This window comes from Schistocerca cancellata, chromosome 3, assembly GCF_023864275.1.
Source record: "Schistocerca cancellata isolate TAMUIC-IGC-003103 chromosome 3, iqSchCanc2.1, whole genome shotgun sequence".
Lineage (NCBI taxonomy): Eukaryota > Metazoa > Arthropoda > Insecta > Orthoptera > Acrididae > Schistocerca > Schistocerca cancellata.
The window spans coordinates 675,884,844-675,901,390 of NC_064628.1; the positions used below are offsets into that span (position 1 = coordinate 675,884,844).

Sequence of the window (16,547 nt, forward strand, 5' to 3'; positions counted from 1 at the left end):
TGCTGAGGTCTGGAGCGAATTAGAGAGCGAATTAGACGTCCCAAGTAATGCCAAAGGTGTTCCATTGGCTTAAAATCGGGCCTCTCGGCAGGCCAACCCATTTTACGAATGTTCTCGTCCAGAAACCATTGCCCCATAGATGCGGCTTCACAACAGGGTGCATTGTCATGCTGGTACAATCAATCATCGTCTCTGAACTGTTCCTCTGCTGTACGCTGTACATGTTGCTGTAAAATGTATTCATATCCTTCCGCATTTAGGATTACTTTCTTAACAGCAACAGTGGGATCACACCCCAACCACGAAAGCCACCCCCATAGAAATGGAAATGAGCGTTTGGTGTCATTAGCCGGGAGACCCCTTGCGGGGCAGGTCGGACAGCCTTGGTGCAGGTCTTATTACATTCGACGCCACATTGGGCGACCTGCGTGCCGGATGGGGATGAAATGATGATGAAGATAACACAACAGCCAGTCCCTGAGCGGAGAAAATCCCCGACCCAGCCGGGAATCGGACCCGGGCCCATAGGAGGGCAATCCGTCACACTGGCTACTCAGCTATCGGAGCCACCCCGATGTAACGTTCTCATGACATTCGCCAAACTACTCGTTTCCAGTCGTCCATTGCCCACTGGCTTCACTCTTTACGCCACCTCAAGCGTCGCTTAGCAATGACTGCAGAAATGTGTGGCTTATAGGAAGCTGCTGGACCACTGCACCCCATCCCGTCTGACTTCCAACGCACAGTCACTGTGCTAGCTGGACTGCTGGTAGCACTTCGAAACTCACGCGTGACTCCTTCCGCCTATTTCATGCGATTTTGTACAACTACACTCCGCAATGATCGACATTCCCCGTCTGTCAGTACATGAGCTCTGCCTGGTCTTACACCCAAACTTCCAGATATCGCACGCTCAGAGCGGCGCCTAACGTTGTGTGTCAACAGAATATCTGACAAAAAGCCGATTTAGTTCGTGCCTTGTGCTGCCGTCCAGGAGAACATGCGTGAACGGTAATTAAAAATAACATCAGAGCTACGAAGCACAGGAAAAGCGTATCTGCGAGTACTTGCTCGTAGAGCTCGAGTGGTCACGTGGATGAGTTGATGGAGTCTGAGGTTTGCCGGCACGGTTGCTCAGCGTGTTCGGTCAGAGAGAAGGCTGGTCTCTGTAATTAGAAAACTGAGTGAAGGGATCAACAACGAACTTCAACGGATGTCATGTGACGTCCGCTACGACCAAACACAACGAACAATAAGGAATAAACTGTAAAAAAAAAGAAAAAAAAAGCAAGCCGGCCGGTGTGGCCGAGCGGTTCTAGGCGCTCGAATCCTGCCTCGGGCAAGGATGTGTGTGATGTCCTTAGGTTAGTTAGGTTTAAGTAGTTCTAAGTTCTAAGGGACTGATGACCTCAGAAGTTCAGTCCGTTCGTACTAAAGGTACCACGTTCGCGGCCCATTGATAGCAATTTTATTTTTAGCTGTTTACGCCTGAAACTGTTGTATGTAATCTGCTTCATACACTTCGTCGTATTCAAACATTTCTGTGAAGCCTTTGTTCCTGGATGAATGACACTGTGCGAGCGTGTGTGTGTGTGTGTGTGTGTGTGTGTGTGTGTGTGTGTGTTTGTGTGTGTGGGTTGTGGCTGTGTGTGTGTGTGTGTGTGTGTGTGTGTGTGTGTGGGTGGGTGGGTGGGTGGGTGGGTGGGTGGATGGTCGTGTTTGCATTGATTTTTGAATGTTATGTACTTATTGTTGATCTTACTTTTTTATTTATTATTACTACTATTAGTTTTATTATGTATATTATTGTTATTATTATTGTTGTTATCATTATTATTACAATTACTCCCGATCGTGTGATGCAATTGTTTCGTTATTTTTTTCTGTTCTGCTTGAATATTCTGTGAAACTACAGAAGTACGTATAGGTTTACTACTTTCAAAGAAACGAAGCGAAAGCAGATTGCCAAGACAACACTGCGGCAAATTCCAAACAGCTCTTTTACATGTCATAAACATGTTGTCCTCTGTAACACTTTCACGCATAATACAGTAAAAAAAATTGTAAACATTCGAGTTTGAACCCATGATCCTTTGTACGAGGATTCAGCGCTTTACCGTCTTCCTCACGGAAACTATTCGATACAAGTACTCACAGTTAAGCTTTCCCTGTCCTCTGTAGTTCTGATGTCACTTTTCATTAACGTTTACTCCCGTTCTGCTGGTCGACAGCACGTAGTACGAACTATCGAGATACAACGTTTGGTACCGATCTGAGTGTCTGACATCTGGAGGTTTGGGTGTTAGTTTAACTGTGGTTGTTCATCTGCGTTCTCTCTTCACAGTCGCATCACCAACAGTGACTTGGGCAGCTTTAGAAGGGTTGCTATGTTGTTAGGTGACGTCAAGTGCGTAGTCCATGTTCTAAGTCACTCACCTCTGCTGACCGACCCATGATGCCGTTACGGCGTCTCTGCTGATAACACAATACTCTCCGTCTCCATTTACGTTGGCGGGTTCGCCTCTCGTGACGTCTAGCGATCAATCCCGCGTTACATAGGGGTGTCCGGATACTTTTGATCACATAGTGAGTACGACACTTCACTGTCACGACATACGTCAACCGTGGAAGGTCACATACCGCCTGCTACCAGTGCTACAGCGCTCCAAAATATACCAGTGTGCCCTTTTAAGTGGGTCACAAATATTTTGTCGTGGCGGTTACGTAACTTGAAACCGTAGAGAGGGCAGTGCCCTGAACGACTAGTTCTCCAGGCACGACTCAAGGCCTACCCAGTCGGCGAGCATTGCTCGCGAAACGTGCTGGATTCGAGTCCCTGGCAGGCACACAATTTTAATCTACCAAGAAGTTTCAAAATAGGCACAACTTCAGTGTGAAAGATTCATTCTTGAAACAATCCTCTAGTCCGTGGCTAAGCAATTTTCTCCGCAATAACCATTTTTCAAGAGTTACTTTTTCAGCAAAATACACAATAGTAATTTTGTTAAGTTTGGAAAATAGGAGAAGGGTACTGGCGGAAGTGAAGCTGTGAGTCGTGCATTTGACTCGCATTCGGTAGGTACGGGATTCAAATCTCCAACTTGCTCTTCCGGTTATGGTTTTTTGCAATTTTCTACGTCCCTTATGTGAATGCCAAAATATTTCCTTTAGAATAGTTAGGTCCGATGTTCTTTTATACCTTCGTCCAAATCTGAATTTGTGTTGTGTCCAACGATAACGGTAAACCCTTATCTTCCTGTTTCTTAGTGTTTTAAAAGTAGTAGGTGAGCATCAGACGGAACCCGAAACCATGCTACCAAATCGAATATTACCTTCATTGGTGCAAACAGTTAACCAGGTCGTAATATTTCGAACGCATTGACCGGCAGGAGCTAGTCTATCGAAAGAGACTAAGCTGAAGCACGCAGCATCGTATCACATCCTAGCTGTGATTCCAGAGTCATCGTATCCAAACAAGAGTTTGGTAGATAGTTTAAGAACAATATTTACCCACAGCCAACCTGTCACAATGAGAGCAACGTTAGTGAACTACCCGGAAGAAACAACACTGATCCATCCCGCAGTTACAAAAGTCTGGATCAGCAGGAAACTTAACGGAAATATTTGTGCAAGATATTCTGTTCTAATACTGGAACATGTGAGGCAATACTGACCTTAAGACTTATCTTAGAAGAAAGATTAAGGAAAGGCAAACCTACGTTCCTGGCATTTGTAGACTTAGAGAAAGCTTTTGACAGTGTTGACTGGAATACTCTCTTTCAAATTCTAAAGGTGGCAGGGGTAAAATACAGGGAGCGAAAGGCTATTTACAATTTGTATAGAAACCAGATGGCAGTTATAAGAGTCGAGGGGCATGAGAGGGAAGCAGCGGTTGGGAAGGGAGTAAGACAGGGTTGTAGCCTCTCCCCGATGCTATTCAATCTGTATATTGAGCAAGCAGTAAAGGAAACAAAAGAAAAATTCGGAGTAGGTATTAAAATCCATGGAGAAGAAATAAAAACGTTGAGGTTCGCCGATGACATTGTAATTCTGTCAGAGACAGCAAAGGACTTGGAAGAGCAGTTGAACGGAATGGATAGTGTCTTGAAGGGAGGATATAAGATGAACATCAACAAAAGCAAAACGAGGATAATGGAATGTAGTCGAATTAAGTCGGGTGATGTGGAGGGTATTAGATTAGGAAATGAGACACTTAAAGTAGTAAAGGAGTTTTGCTATTTGGGGAGCAAAATAACTGATGATGGTCGAAGTAGAGAGGATATAAAATGTAGACTGGCAATGGCAAGGAAAGCGTTTCTGAAGAAGAGAAATTTGTTAACATTGCGTATAGATTTAAGTGTCAGGAAGTCATTTCTGAAAGTATTTGTATGGAGTGTAGCCATGTATGGAAGCGAAACATGGACGGTAAATAGTTTGGACAAGAAGAGAATAGAAGCTTTCGAAATGTGATGCTACAGAAGAATGCTGAAGATTAGATGGGTAGATCACATAACTAATGAGGAAGTATTGAATAGGATTGGGGAGAAGTTTGTGGCACAACTTGACCAGAAGAAGGGATCGGTTGGTAGGACATGTTCTGAGGCATCAAGGGATCACCAATTTAGTATTGGAGGGCAGCGTGGAGGGTAAAAATCGTAGGGGGAGACCAAGAGATGAATACACTAAGCAGATTCAGAAAGATGTAGGTTGCAGTAGGTACTGGGAGATGAAGAAGCTTGCACAGGATAGAGTAGCGCGTAGAGCTGCATCAAACCAGTCTCAGGACTGAAGACCACAACAACAACAACAAATGTAGCGCAAAGTGACATATTTCGTGGCTTATGATAAAAACTGACTTTCGTGACGTATGCCTGCAAGGACAACAGCGTATTGTAGTACCGCTGAGGGCATCTTTTTTCTCTATCATTTTATATCCCTCGAAACGAATAATGTGAGTCGTAAAAAGTTCTACTAATCTTTAATTTTGACGCTTATTTCTCCACAAAATCAGTACTGTCTGAAACCATGACGACAGCAATAAGGTTTCGCATATTGTTGCCCCAAGGTAATACACAGCAGCCAGCTTGCTTTTCGAGACTTTGTTCAATTCACATCTACATCTGTGTACATACTCCACAAGCCACCGAATCGTGCATGGCGGAGGGTACCTTGTACCACCAGTAGTCATTTCCATTTCTGGTGCACTCGGAAAAAGAGCAAGCAGAAAACTACTCTCTATATGCCTCTATAAGAACCCAAATTTATCTTATATTATCTTCGTCGCGTAGTTTGCGAAATGTACGTTGACGGAAGTAGAATCATTCTAATGTCAGCTTCAAACGCGGGTACTCTAAATTTTCTGAATAGTGTTCCGTGAAATGTACGTCGTCTTTCCTACAGAGATTCTGACTTGAGTTCACGAAACATCTCCGTAAAACTTGCGTTTTGATCGATCCTACCAGTAACAAATCTAGCAGCCTGCCTCTGAATTTCTTCGATGTCTTCCTTTAAACCGACCTTCTGGGGATCCCAAACATTCGAGCAGTACTCAAGAATGGGCCATAATAATATTCTACACGATGTCTCGTTTACAGACGAACCACATTTTCCTAAAATTCTGCCTGTAACCTGCGTCAATCATTTGCCCTCCTTACTACCATCCTTACGTCCTCGTTCCGTTTCGTATTGCTTTGCAAAGTTATACCTAAATATTTAATCGACATGACTGTGCCGAGCAGTACACTACTAATGCAATACTCGAACATTCATGGATTTTTTTTCCTGCTCATTTGCGTTAACTTACATTTTTCTACATTTAGAGTAAGCTGCCATTCATCACACCAACTAGAAATTTAGTCTTCACCTTGTATGTAGGAGCAGCGGATTATTCCAGGAGAGGGATATGATACCGTCCTTTAAAATTTCGTTGAGTTAGTTACTGATTTAAGAATATTTACCCTTTGTAGCAGGACAAAAAACCTACTCTATTCAGACCTCTCGTTCGCCAGTGACATACTCAGCATCTTACTTCCATTCACAAGGGTTTCACAAAAGTGCTGCTTTCGTAAAGATAAAGTAGTGCAGTTGTTCGACTCTTCTATCTCATTACGATCTAACATCACGCTGTGCATTTACACTTATGGAAAAAAATATCGCAACATCAAGAAGAGGTTGTGCGTGTTTCTACATCTGAAAGTTGATGTCTATTCCCACCAGTCGCATAAGAGAGACGCTAGTAGCGCCACTATGAGGACACAAATCATGTTTGCTTTAAATACACGCTGTAACGGTCGCCGCGTTTGTTACCTTCGTGATTGGACGTAGTGAGTTAATGTTAATCAAGGATGCCTTCAAGGCCACAAAGATGCCATTATCAGAACTACACTGAGTTTGAACGAGGTCGTGTAATAGGGCTACGAGGAGCTGGATGTTCCTTCTATGATACTGCAGAAAGACTTGTCGGGAATGTAACTACTGTATATGACTCCTGACAGATGTGGTCACGATAATGTACTGTCGCAAGGAGACCGGGCTCTGACGACCACGTGACACTACCGAGAGGGTATACCATCATGTTCGATATATGGCTCTGGTGCATCGTACTGCAACTGCAGCAGCAATTTTAGCAGCATTTGGCATCACACTGATGATGATGATGATGATGTTTGGTTTGTGGGGCGCTCAACTGCGTGGTTATCAGCGCCTGTACAATTACCCAATCTTTGCTCAGTCCAATTTCGCCACTTTCCTGGATGATGATGAAATGATGAGGACAACACAAACACCCAGTCATCTCGAGGCAGGTGAAAATCCCTGACCCCGCCGGGAATCGAACCCGGGACCCCGTGCTCGGGAAGCGAGAACGCTACCGCGAGACCACGAGCGGCGGACGGCATCACACTGACACAAGGAACTGTTACAAATTGGTTAGCTCCATGCCAGACGCCCTGTAGCGTGCATTCCACTGACTGCAGACCACCGCCATTTGCGACTTCAGTGCTGTCAAGCAAGTGCTCATTGGACGGCACGGCGGAGGTCTGTTGTGTTTTCTGATGAGAGCTGGTTCTGTCTCGGTGACACTGATGGCCGTGAGTTGGTTAGGAGGAGGCCAGCTGAGTGCCTGCAACCAACCTGTCTGCATGCTAGAGACACTGGACCTAGACCTCGAGTTATGGTCTGGGTTATACCAAACAATCTGACTGCCGATTCGGAAGTCAGTCTGGTGATTCGACCTTGGTGCTGCCTTTCATAAACAGCATTCCAGGGGGTGTTTTCCAACAGAACAGTGCTCGCCCAGACACCGCTATTGTAACGCAATATGCTCTACAGAGTGTCGACATGTTGCCTTGACCTGCTCGATCACCAGATCTGTCTCGAATCGAGGACATGTTGTACATCATCGGACTACAACTGCAGCGTCGTCCGCAAACAGCAAAAGCCGTCTTTGTATTGACCGACCAACTGCAACAGGCATGGAATTCCATCCCACAAACTTACACCCAGCACCTGTATAACACAATGCATGCATGCTTGCATCCAACATTTTGGGGGTTACACCGGTTGTTAATGTACCAGAATTTCATATTTCCAATGGTTTATCCACGCTTACAGTAAACTGTGATGTTGCAATGTTAATCACTCAAATATATTACCCAGACGAATGTATTCCCGAAACCTCGTTGTTCTGCATAAATTATGTTTTGGTGTTGTGATTTGTTTTTTCCATCAGTGTATTTGTTTTCGATGATGCACTTTTGAGTAATATGTTCTTACTAAAGGAAGATTCTGTTGGCATACTTGAAGTTTTCGGCGCAGTGCTGTAGGAACAGATTTCAAGGTCACAAAACAAAAAGTCTCGGGTGAACGTTATCTCGGCAAAACATGTTCTGCGAGTCGGTTTTTCGCTTGCTGCTGTCGCGGCAGGGTGGGGGCAGTGAATAGGGCACTGGACTCGTATAATGGAAGACGGCGGTTCAAACCCCCGTCCAGCCTTTCAGATTTGGAGGTTGAGTGATTACTCTAAACTACGTAAGGCAAATACCAGGATGACCCTTTGTAAAGCACACGATTGATCTCCATCCGGATCCTTATTCCACACAGGCTCGACGGAATATTAAACATTCATCTTCTTAACCATCATTTTACGTACAATGTTGGAAGCAATCTCTTTAAAAAGTTGATTATAAGAAACTTTCTTAAGAGCAATCGGAAGAAGTGGCTTATTCGGCATATGTAAATACAGTAAGGAATCAGCAGTAGAGAAGAGTGGTACTATGCACGAAAACTACTTAGAAAAGTCATAGTTATTGTGAGAATTTAAACTACATAGCGTCCTGACATAGAAATTATTCATAAAATTTTAATTGTCATATCAAAAAAATGATGTCACATAATTACGTTTTTGTTTATTTGTAGGTAAGTGTACGCAGTCTTGATATTTAGCAGCAAATAAACAAAACATTTATCATCTAACTTTATTTTTTCAAGGTGATGATAAAGCTTTATGATTGTCTTTCATACTGCAATAATTATCCGTATGTACTATATTCTACCTACAACTTCTATTCCCTTTTTGGTACCTTTTCTTTTGTTTTGTGCTCTGTTGGCCGTTTAATAATTCTAGCTTATCCTCGAAAATAGGCTTGCATTTGTGTTTGGTTCTGACAGCACTATAAAAAACACACATTTTCATCACTACATAAGGAGCACATGCAAAAGATAAATTGCAAGCCTTTTATTTGAAATAAGTCAGTTGGTTAACGACCTTGCTGGGAGAGGTTATATTCAGTAACGCGAACGCATGTAGAGAGTTCATTGACCTCGTTACGTCACAATAATTGCTCCTTAACGTCTTGCGTCCCGGCTACTCCGTGGTATCCCGTGCCGCCAACCGAGAGGGTACCACGCATCTGGCGTCGTAGACAACACAACCGTATTTAAAGACTCCACGTGGAGACATAGCATGAGTATTCCAGGTAATAAACCAACGACGTGATTAATTAGCAGCGAAGCAGGCGAAAAAACGGCATATGCTAAGATCATTTGACTTGTAATCAGATCAATAGTGCTCACGACTTAGCAAAGGTAATTAATTAAAAAAATCTATCGAGCAGAGGAAAACGGCGAAAACAGAAAATCGCTGCCAGAACTAGTTGCTGAAACAAGTTCTGATCGAGATGAAGGTCATGTTTAAGTGACCTCCGAAAATCCACAGTTGCCAACAGTAAAACCAAAATGTTGCTTCGGAGTTTCTCAGCACGGAACAGTCAGTTGGTTATACAATACCTGGTCGAACGACCACGTGACAGCCACGTGTTATATAAGCATGTAAACTCTATTCTGATAAAATGCAAAAGCAAATGGCATTTTTTTTCATTTCCTTAGCAACAGAAAAGTAAAGTAACATAGTGTTTTTTAAAGGGAAAATTTTAGCCAGCAAATCGAGAAAGTTTTCTTCCCTTGTGGAAATCAGCTATAGCGCGTCCGCCCATGCGCGTTATGTCGAAGATATAATAGTTTCATCTCTAGGCGACTATGTTAAACGCATGCATTTTAGTGCTGCGTTTGTATTGCTGATAACGATGTGAGAGAAGAAAGAAGTTATTAGTAGGTGACGCAACAGCATATGCATCTCAACAGAGCCAACGTGGCCAAATTAGCTTCCCAAACACATCCGACGAATGAATTACCATCAGCATTGTTACCTTCCCCACATCTCTTACGACACTGCGAGCTGATCTGGGGTTCAGTCAGGACTTTACCGACGAATATGATGATCAGAATATTCCCGTCACCTTATCATATCTACTTCTCATTTAAATTCTCAGAGTGACACTCCCTTACAACATGATTTTTACCGGTTACTTAGTAATGTACGTTACGGATCTAGTCAGTGAAGGAGGGTTAATCTTAGATAGAGACAGATCTCGACCGAAGGTAAAATGCAATTTTTTTAGGTCTCAGAGTGTTTCACTGGGATCCATGTAGAGAACTGGCTAAAATTTACCACCATATGTTACATTCTGTGAATATAAACATGCCACGTAAAGAGAATAATTAATTCCTCATCGAGTGAAAAATTGCCGCTTTCAGTGGAGACAAGTTACTGTTAAAGAAATTAGCAAAGGGATAGCGTTTCCACAGTGTTAAGCCTCTCATTATAGCCATGTAAAAAAAAAATAATAAGGAAATAATAAACAATATGTGGTTCGCTCAAAAACAGAAGGACATAAAGGTAAGCAAAGCAATGGAAACGTTGACATCTACATTGGGATCGACATGATCATTAATAGACATTCCCTAATTGTAACGAAAGATAGAGATTGTAATTTGTAGATTAGATTCGTTGTTATTGTTGACGTTGAGTATGAGAAAGACGAGAGCTCTGCTGTGGCTGGAATCGATGTGCACTGACTGATGTTTCCGAAATAACTTTACGAAAACTAATGTCATATATCCTTAAAACAGTAAAAAGCCCTAACAGGTGACTGTCCAACCTACTAAGAAACCTTCAGATAATCGCCACCCAGCAACTGGCAACACTATAGACCTCCGGCGAGATACAAACGAGGTCATTAAACGTAGTCTTGTGGCACGAAGAGATGAACGAGAGAGCGGGAGACAAAACCACCGCACGACAGATGGAATGCTGTCCTCGTGTAAACAGTGTCAGTTACGTGAGCGATAAACATTAAGGGAGCTTGAGCAGCACCCCTAAGTGAAACGTAGAAAGAATACAGCAATACCTGTCGACGAAATGCTCTGAATACAAGAATCTAAATTTGCAGTGCTAAATATTGCAGTGGAACACTACTGACGATTCTTTGGTGAAAATGTGGCGAAATGGCCTTATGTAACTGAGTATACATGAAAACAACAGCAACACAGGTAGTTTTCCTTTTGATTTGTCTAAATCATTACTATAAATTAAAACTGTGCAAGCTGGCTATAAAAATGAAAATTCCAGGCTAAAAAATTTACTTCCGTTATTGAGTCTTGCAGTGTTACATTTTCACATGTTTAAATATGAGAACTTGGTGCATATTTCACGAAGAAAAAAAGGAAAAAAACAAAGAAACTAAAATGTTTACGTTGTCGGTACACCACTGTAGCTGCATTATTATTAAAATATTTCGTTATATTGCGTCGTGGTAGCCGGACTACAGCACAATAACGAAAAATATTTCAATGAGTAAGACATTTCCGTTCCGGCTTTTTACAAAGCGCGTTTTAAAAATGTAATTTTAAAAAACGTAATTTCGTTGTAGTCATGGACTTACTACTACCTAACATTGCAGCTGCTTCTCGTACCGCTCAGTCGGAAATCTGAACCAATATTGACGAATGAAGATTCGAACCACATTTCTACCGAATACAAGTCCGTATTTTCTAATTATTATACCAACCTGCTGAATCATTATTCTTACAAGCTCCCCCCATCATCAGTATGTGTTTTCGACAGAGAACACGGACAAGCGAAAAAACGTTACCAAAGAAGTCAGTGTACTAATGAAACTACATCAAACGATTAGGAGAATGTTAGAAGGATTAGCGTTTAAGGCCCAGTCGATATGAAGGTATTTAGAAATTCAAGATGCACTTTGCTTGGATAGTGATGGAGGACGATTCTGCCATGACTTGTTGATGTAAACACCGGCATTCGCCTTTATGTGATTACCAAATACACAAACACACACACACACACACACACACACACACACAGCAGTCATAAATGAGACCTGATGGGGATCTTCATATTACGTCTCCCAGACGGGAATCTAGTGGCTTAACATTTCATCAGGCAGTAATCTACGAATGCTGATTCTGCACCTGGAAATAAACTAAATCAAGGTGAAGTAATAACAAATACACACACCCACGTGGAGGCAGACTCTGCTCATAGGGACTCATGATGAGCTGACACATTTACGGCCATCAGCTAGACAGGCTTGCAATCTGAGTAAGACGACTTGGGCGAGAAAACGATCGCTATTAAAGAAGACATGTTGCTAATTAAACTACGTATGAGAGGTTCGCTTGCCTGGATTACGCAACCTCAGGTAGCTTTTTACATCTATCGTATCAACATTCGGATCCGTACAATGGCCTTGGCGGACCATTGGCATGAATATAAGCCGCACCCGGATTGATTTTTAGGGAGGAGTGGGGGTAGGAGGGCTGGGGTAGAAATACATACACCTAATAGAGAAAAATTTGTCACATTACTCGTTTATAAAAAAAGCTGTTCACACTGGTCACCCTTATCGTATTTTTATTTTGCTACACTCAGTTAGCAGGCTTCTCCTCACGGTCTTCACTGATGCCACTTGACTTCACTACTGGTCTTTGTCTTATCAGTGTTAGTATTTCTGTCACTCTCCTTCCATAGTTCGTTGTCCTCGCTACCACTCATAGAACTGGAAAAGCAGCGCTTCTTGAACCAAATCGTTTGAGTCTTCTCTCAATGACGTGTTTTTCGTATAATTAATAATGCGAATTTCAAATTTGAATTACAGCTTCGTTGAATTCCGAAGTTTGTTGTTTTTGCTCCAGTCTTACCTCTCATTCAAGAAGACCAATTTTTTCTCTTGAGTTAGGGAAAAATTATGCCTGTGTTCTCGCGTAACGTAGCATAGCTGTGAGCACAACAGCAGTCAACATCGCGCCTCCCCGAGGTAGGACTACTACAGTGCGTTTAGTTTCGTGGTTGTTTTATAGTGTTTCCTATATTATTTTATAGTTCATATTTCTTTTGATATCGATTAGGCGCTCACTAACGCAAATATATCTCTATGCCTGGCTTTTTTTCATACGTAACCAACCAAAGGAGAAAAATAAAAACAATTTGGTTAGTTTTCTTAAATGAACTCACCGCCATTTGACAGTATTTTTGTTTATTTAGTTACGACCCAGGTTGGACTTTTATGCCATTTTCAAGTGATTGAGTTTATGTCATTAACATAAATTGCACAAATATTTGTTTCTCGCAGGGTCGTCTTCTTGATTCCGGAGAAAATGTGACGTCTGATGATGTCTTACAAGCAGCAACGTTGTTAAAAAAGATCATTGATTTTTCTTCTAAATTTTTTTCTACCGAGTACCGTTATTTCGATTATTTCTTGATTCCGCCTTGATCAGTCAAATTTTCATTACATTGAACTCTCAATTACTCGAACTTTTTCTGCGGTCCCGTGAAATTTGAATTATCTAGAGTCGACTACACAGTAACAAACTAATCTAACTCCGCGATCTTTAGAACAGAAGAAACAGTTTTGGTTGCACAAGATAAGTTTATTAAACCTTCACATGTGACGCATTTCGTCAGTCTAGTAGCCGGCGTGACAGTGCGCGCTCACAGTGATGTAAACAAACCATACTTGTGTTGATGGGGCGGTTTTTTCATGGATGATATAATGAACCACTGGCAGTTGCTGTCTGGCTGTTATCACCCAGTTCTATGGGTCTCTTAATTACGTAAGACGCCTCGGTCACGATTAGCAAAAATTTTTATCGATTGTCTGATGATGCCAAGAATAAGCGAAACGCGTCACACGTGTAGATTAAATAAACCTATCTTGTACCACCAAGACAGCTTTTTTTCTGTTCTAAACATTTATTACAGTTGCTGTACCAGTGCTATTGCGCCAGTCATGGGGTGGAGTGATTTTAACTATGCGATCGGTCTCCGAAGACCAGGCGATGTCGACCGGCATCCGTGTCATTCTCCACCTTGTGACGTCATGCGGATGATGCATGGAGGGTTATGGAGTCAGCACACCGCTCTTCAGGTCGTTGTCGACTTCCAGACCGTGAAACCTTGAAACTGCTATGCCTGATTCAAGTAGCTCCTCTGTTGCCATCATGAAGCTGAGTGGACCCCGTTTCCGTCCTCACACCAAGGAACAATAACACCTAGTGCCAGGAATTTGAACAAGGATCCCCGTTCTACGTTGCGTAAAAATACCTCTACGCGAAAATAAGTCGCGCCGGAATTTTTCGTGTCCGAATTACGAGGAAAATGTGCGGCTTATATTCGGATATATACTGCGGTGTACCGGTATGAAATGGGCGTTAAGATACAAATGTGTCGATAGGGAACATTTGTTGTGAACGAGCCTTAATTTTTTTTTGTTTGGTTGGTATGACATGTGTCAAAGATATTTAGTATACATCAAGTCATGGAACAAGTAACATCGTATGTTTTCATCGTGTTAACAACGTCGAATTTTGTACCAGAAAGTGATGATTGGCGGGAAACATTAATTTTTTGTTTTCATTTGAAAAAAAGTGCTGCAGAGTCGCATCGAATGCTTGTCGAGGCACATAGTGACCATGCTCTATCAGAAGCAACATGCAAAAGATGATTTCAACGGTTCAGAAGTAATGATTTTGATGTAAGAAATGATGAACGTGGAACACCACCAAAAAAAGTTCGAAGACGCCGAATTGCAAGCAATATTGGATGAAGATGATACTTTGAGTCAGAAGCAAACGGCAGGAATGCTAAATGTTGCACAACAAACAATTTCTGACCGTTTCAAAGCTATGGGAAAGATCCAAAAGTGTGGAAAATGGGTGCCACCTGAATTGAATGAAATACAGGTGGAAAACCGAAAAACCATTTGTCAAATTTTGCTTCAGAGACATGAAAGATAATCAATTTTGCATCGAATTGTTGCTCGCGGTGAAAAGTGGATTTATTTTAAGAATCCTAACCGGGAAAGATCATGGGTTAATCTGGGACAACCATCAACATCGACTGCAAAACCAGATCGATTCAGCAAGAAGACAATGCTCTGTGTCTGGTGGGATCAGAAAGGTGTGGTGTGTCATGAGCTTCTAAAACCCGGTGAAACTGTGAATACTAATCGCTACAGACAACAAATGATCAAAAAATGGTTCAAATGGCTCTGAATACTACGGGACTTAACTTCTGAGGTCATCAGTCCCCTAGAACTTAGAACTACTTAAACCTAACTAACCTAAGGACATCACACACATCCATGCCCGTGGCAGGATTCGAACCTGCGACCTAGCGGTCGCGCGGTTCCAGACTGTAGCGCCTAGAACCGCTCGGCCACCCCGACCGGCAACAAATGATCAATTTGAACTATGCATTGATCGAAAAAAGACCAGAATGGGCCAGAAGACATGGCAAAGTAATTTTTTTTTACACGACAATGCACCTACACACAAAGCAAAACTGGTTCAGGATACAATCAAAACACTTGGCTGGGAGCTGCTACCCCACCCGCAGTATTCACCAGACTTGGCCCTTTCCGACTACCATTTGTTTTCATCAATGGGACACGCATTGGCTGAGGAACACTTCGATTCCTACGAAGAAGTCGAAAATTGGGTGTCTGGTTTGCTTCAAAAGACGAACATTTCTATTGGCGTGGTGTCCACAAATTGCCAGGAAGGTGGTCAAAATGTATAGAAAGCAATGGTCAGTACTTTGAATAAAATGTTTTTACTTTTCAATTCAAAATTAGTGTTTCATTTTCACAAAAAAACGCTCATTTCATACCGGTACACCTCTACGCTCCTGAAACTAGATTATGTTACCAGGCACACAATTATGTTTTACCAGTATCATTTCCCCTCAGCTACCCTCTAGTTTTCTTCTTCACACTTAATTTGCCGAATTTGCGTGGGGATGAAAACGTTGGTACACTTCCATACATTACGTAACCGAAAATTCCTCTTCTTTAGTGATTGCAACACTCCAGAAAGCTACAGGAAGCGCTAGAATGTTTGCAGCGTCCGATTTCGGACAGCTGCGTTCACAGAAGCAGAGTACGACGAGACGACTCTTAGTGAAAATGTGGCCGCATGGCGTTGTGTACTCACGTAGCAGGTGTCGGCGACGGCGCTGTACGAGACGGGCTTCGCCTTCTTGCTCGCGCTTCCCGCCGATGCCGCAGAACCCCCGGAGGAGTCGCGGAGCAGCGGTTCGCTCTCGCTGTGTGTCATTTTTGTGTGTACGCCTTCTGTGTGCTGAGGTACGGGAACGAGCTACCGGCGTCTCCGGATGCTAGGCCGCCATCGCACGCACTGGCGACGAACCGCGCGCCGTCCGCCGGCCTCGCTTTACGTAACAGACTGGTTTGCAGGCGGCGCCGTACGCCATCCCCTCTCACCTGGCACGCGCTACGGAGGATACGATGCACCTCTGTCAGGGGTGCCTGGGAAACACTAGAATCTATTCCTTTTTTTGGTAGTGGTGGTGGTGGTGGTGGGGGAGGCTGGCAACAGTTTGACAGCCACGAACTGTGCCGACCTCTTCATTATACGAGGGTAATCCCAAAAGTAAGGTCTACTATTTTTTTATTAGTACATAGACCTGTTTATTTCTACAATGGCTTACATCAGTTTACAGCTTGAACATTTAGCTATTTTTCGACATAATCACCATTTCTGTCGACGCATTTTTGTAGACGCTGTGGCAGTTTTTGTAGGCCCATGTCATACCAGCTCGCCGCCATGCTGTTCAGAAAGTTATGAACCTCTTCTTTCACCTTGTCGTCGGAGCTGAATCGCTAGGA

General features: G+C 42.8%; 1 protein-coding gene across 1 annotated transcript in view; it reads right to left on the reverse strand.

Annotated features, from left to right (window-relative positions):
• The window catches only part of LOC126175649 (protein white-like), a 300,070-nt gene extending 284,007 nt beyond the window's left edge, over window positions 1-16,063 (reverse strand). Inside the window, exon 1 of the mRNA XM_049922541.1 lies at window positions 15,853-16,063. Coding sequence (XP_049778498.1) covers window positions 15,853-15,975 — 123 coding nt within the window. The 5' untranslated portion in view covers window positions 15,976-16,063. The remainder of the gene's footprint in view (window positions 1-15,852) is intronic.
• Window positions 16,064-16,547: the final 484 nt, after the last annotated feature.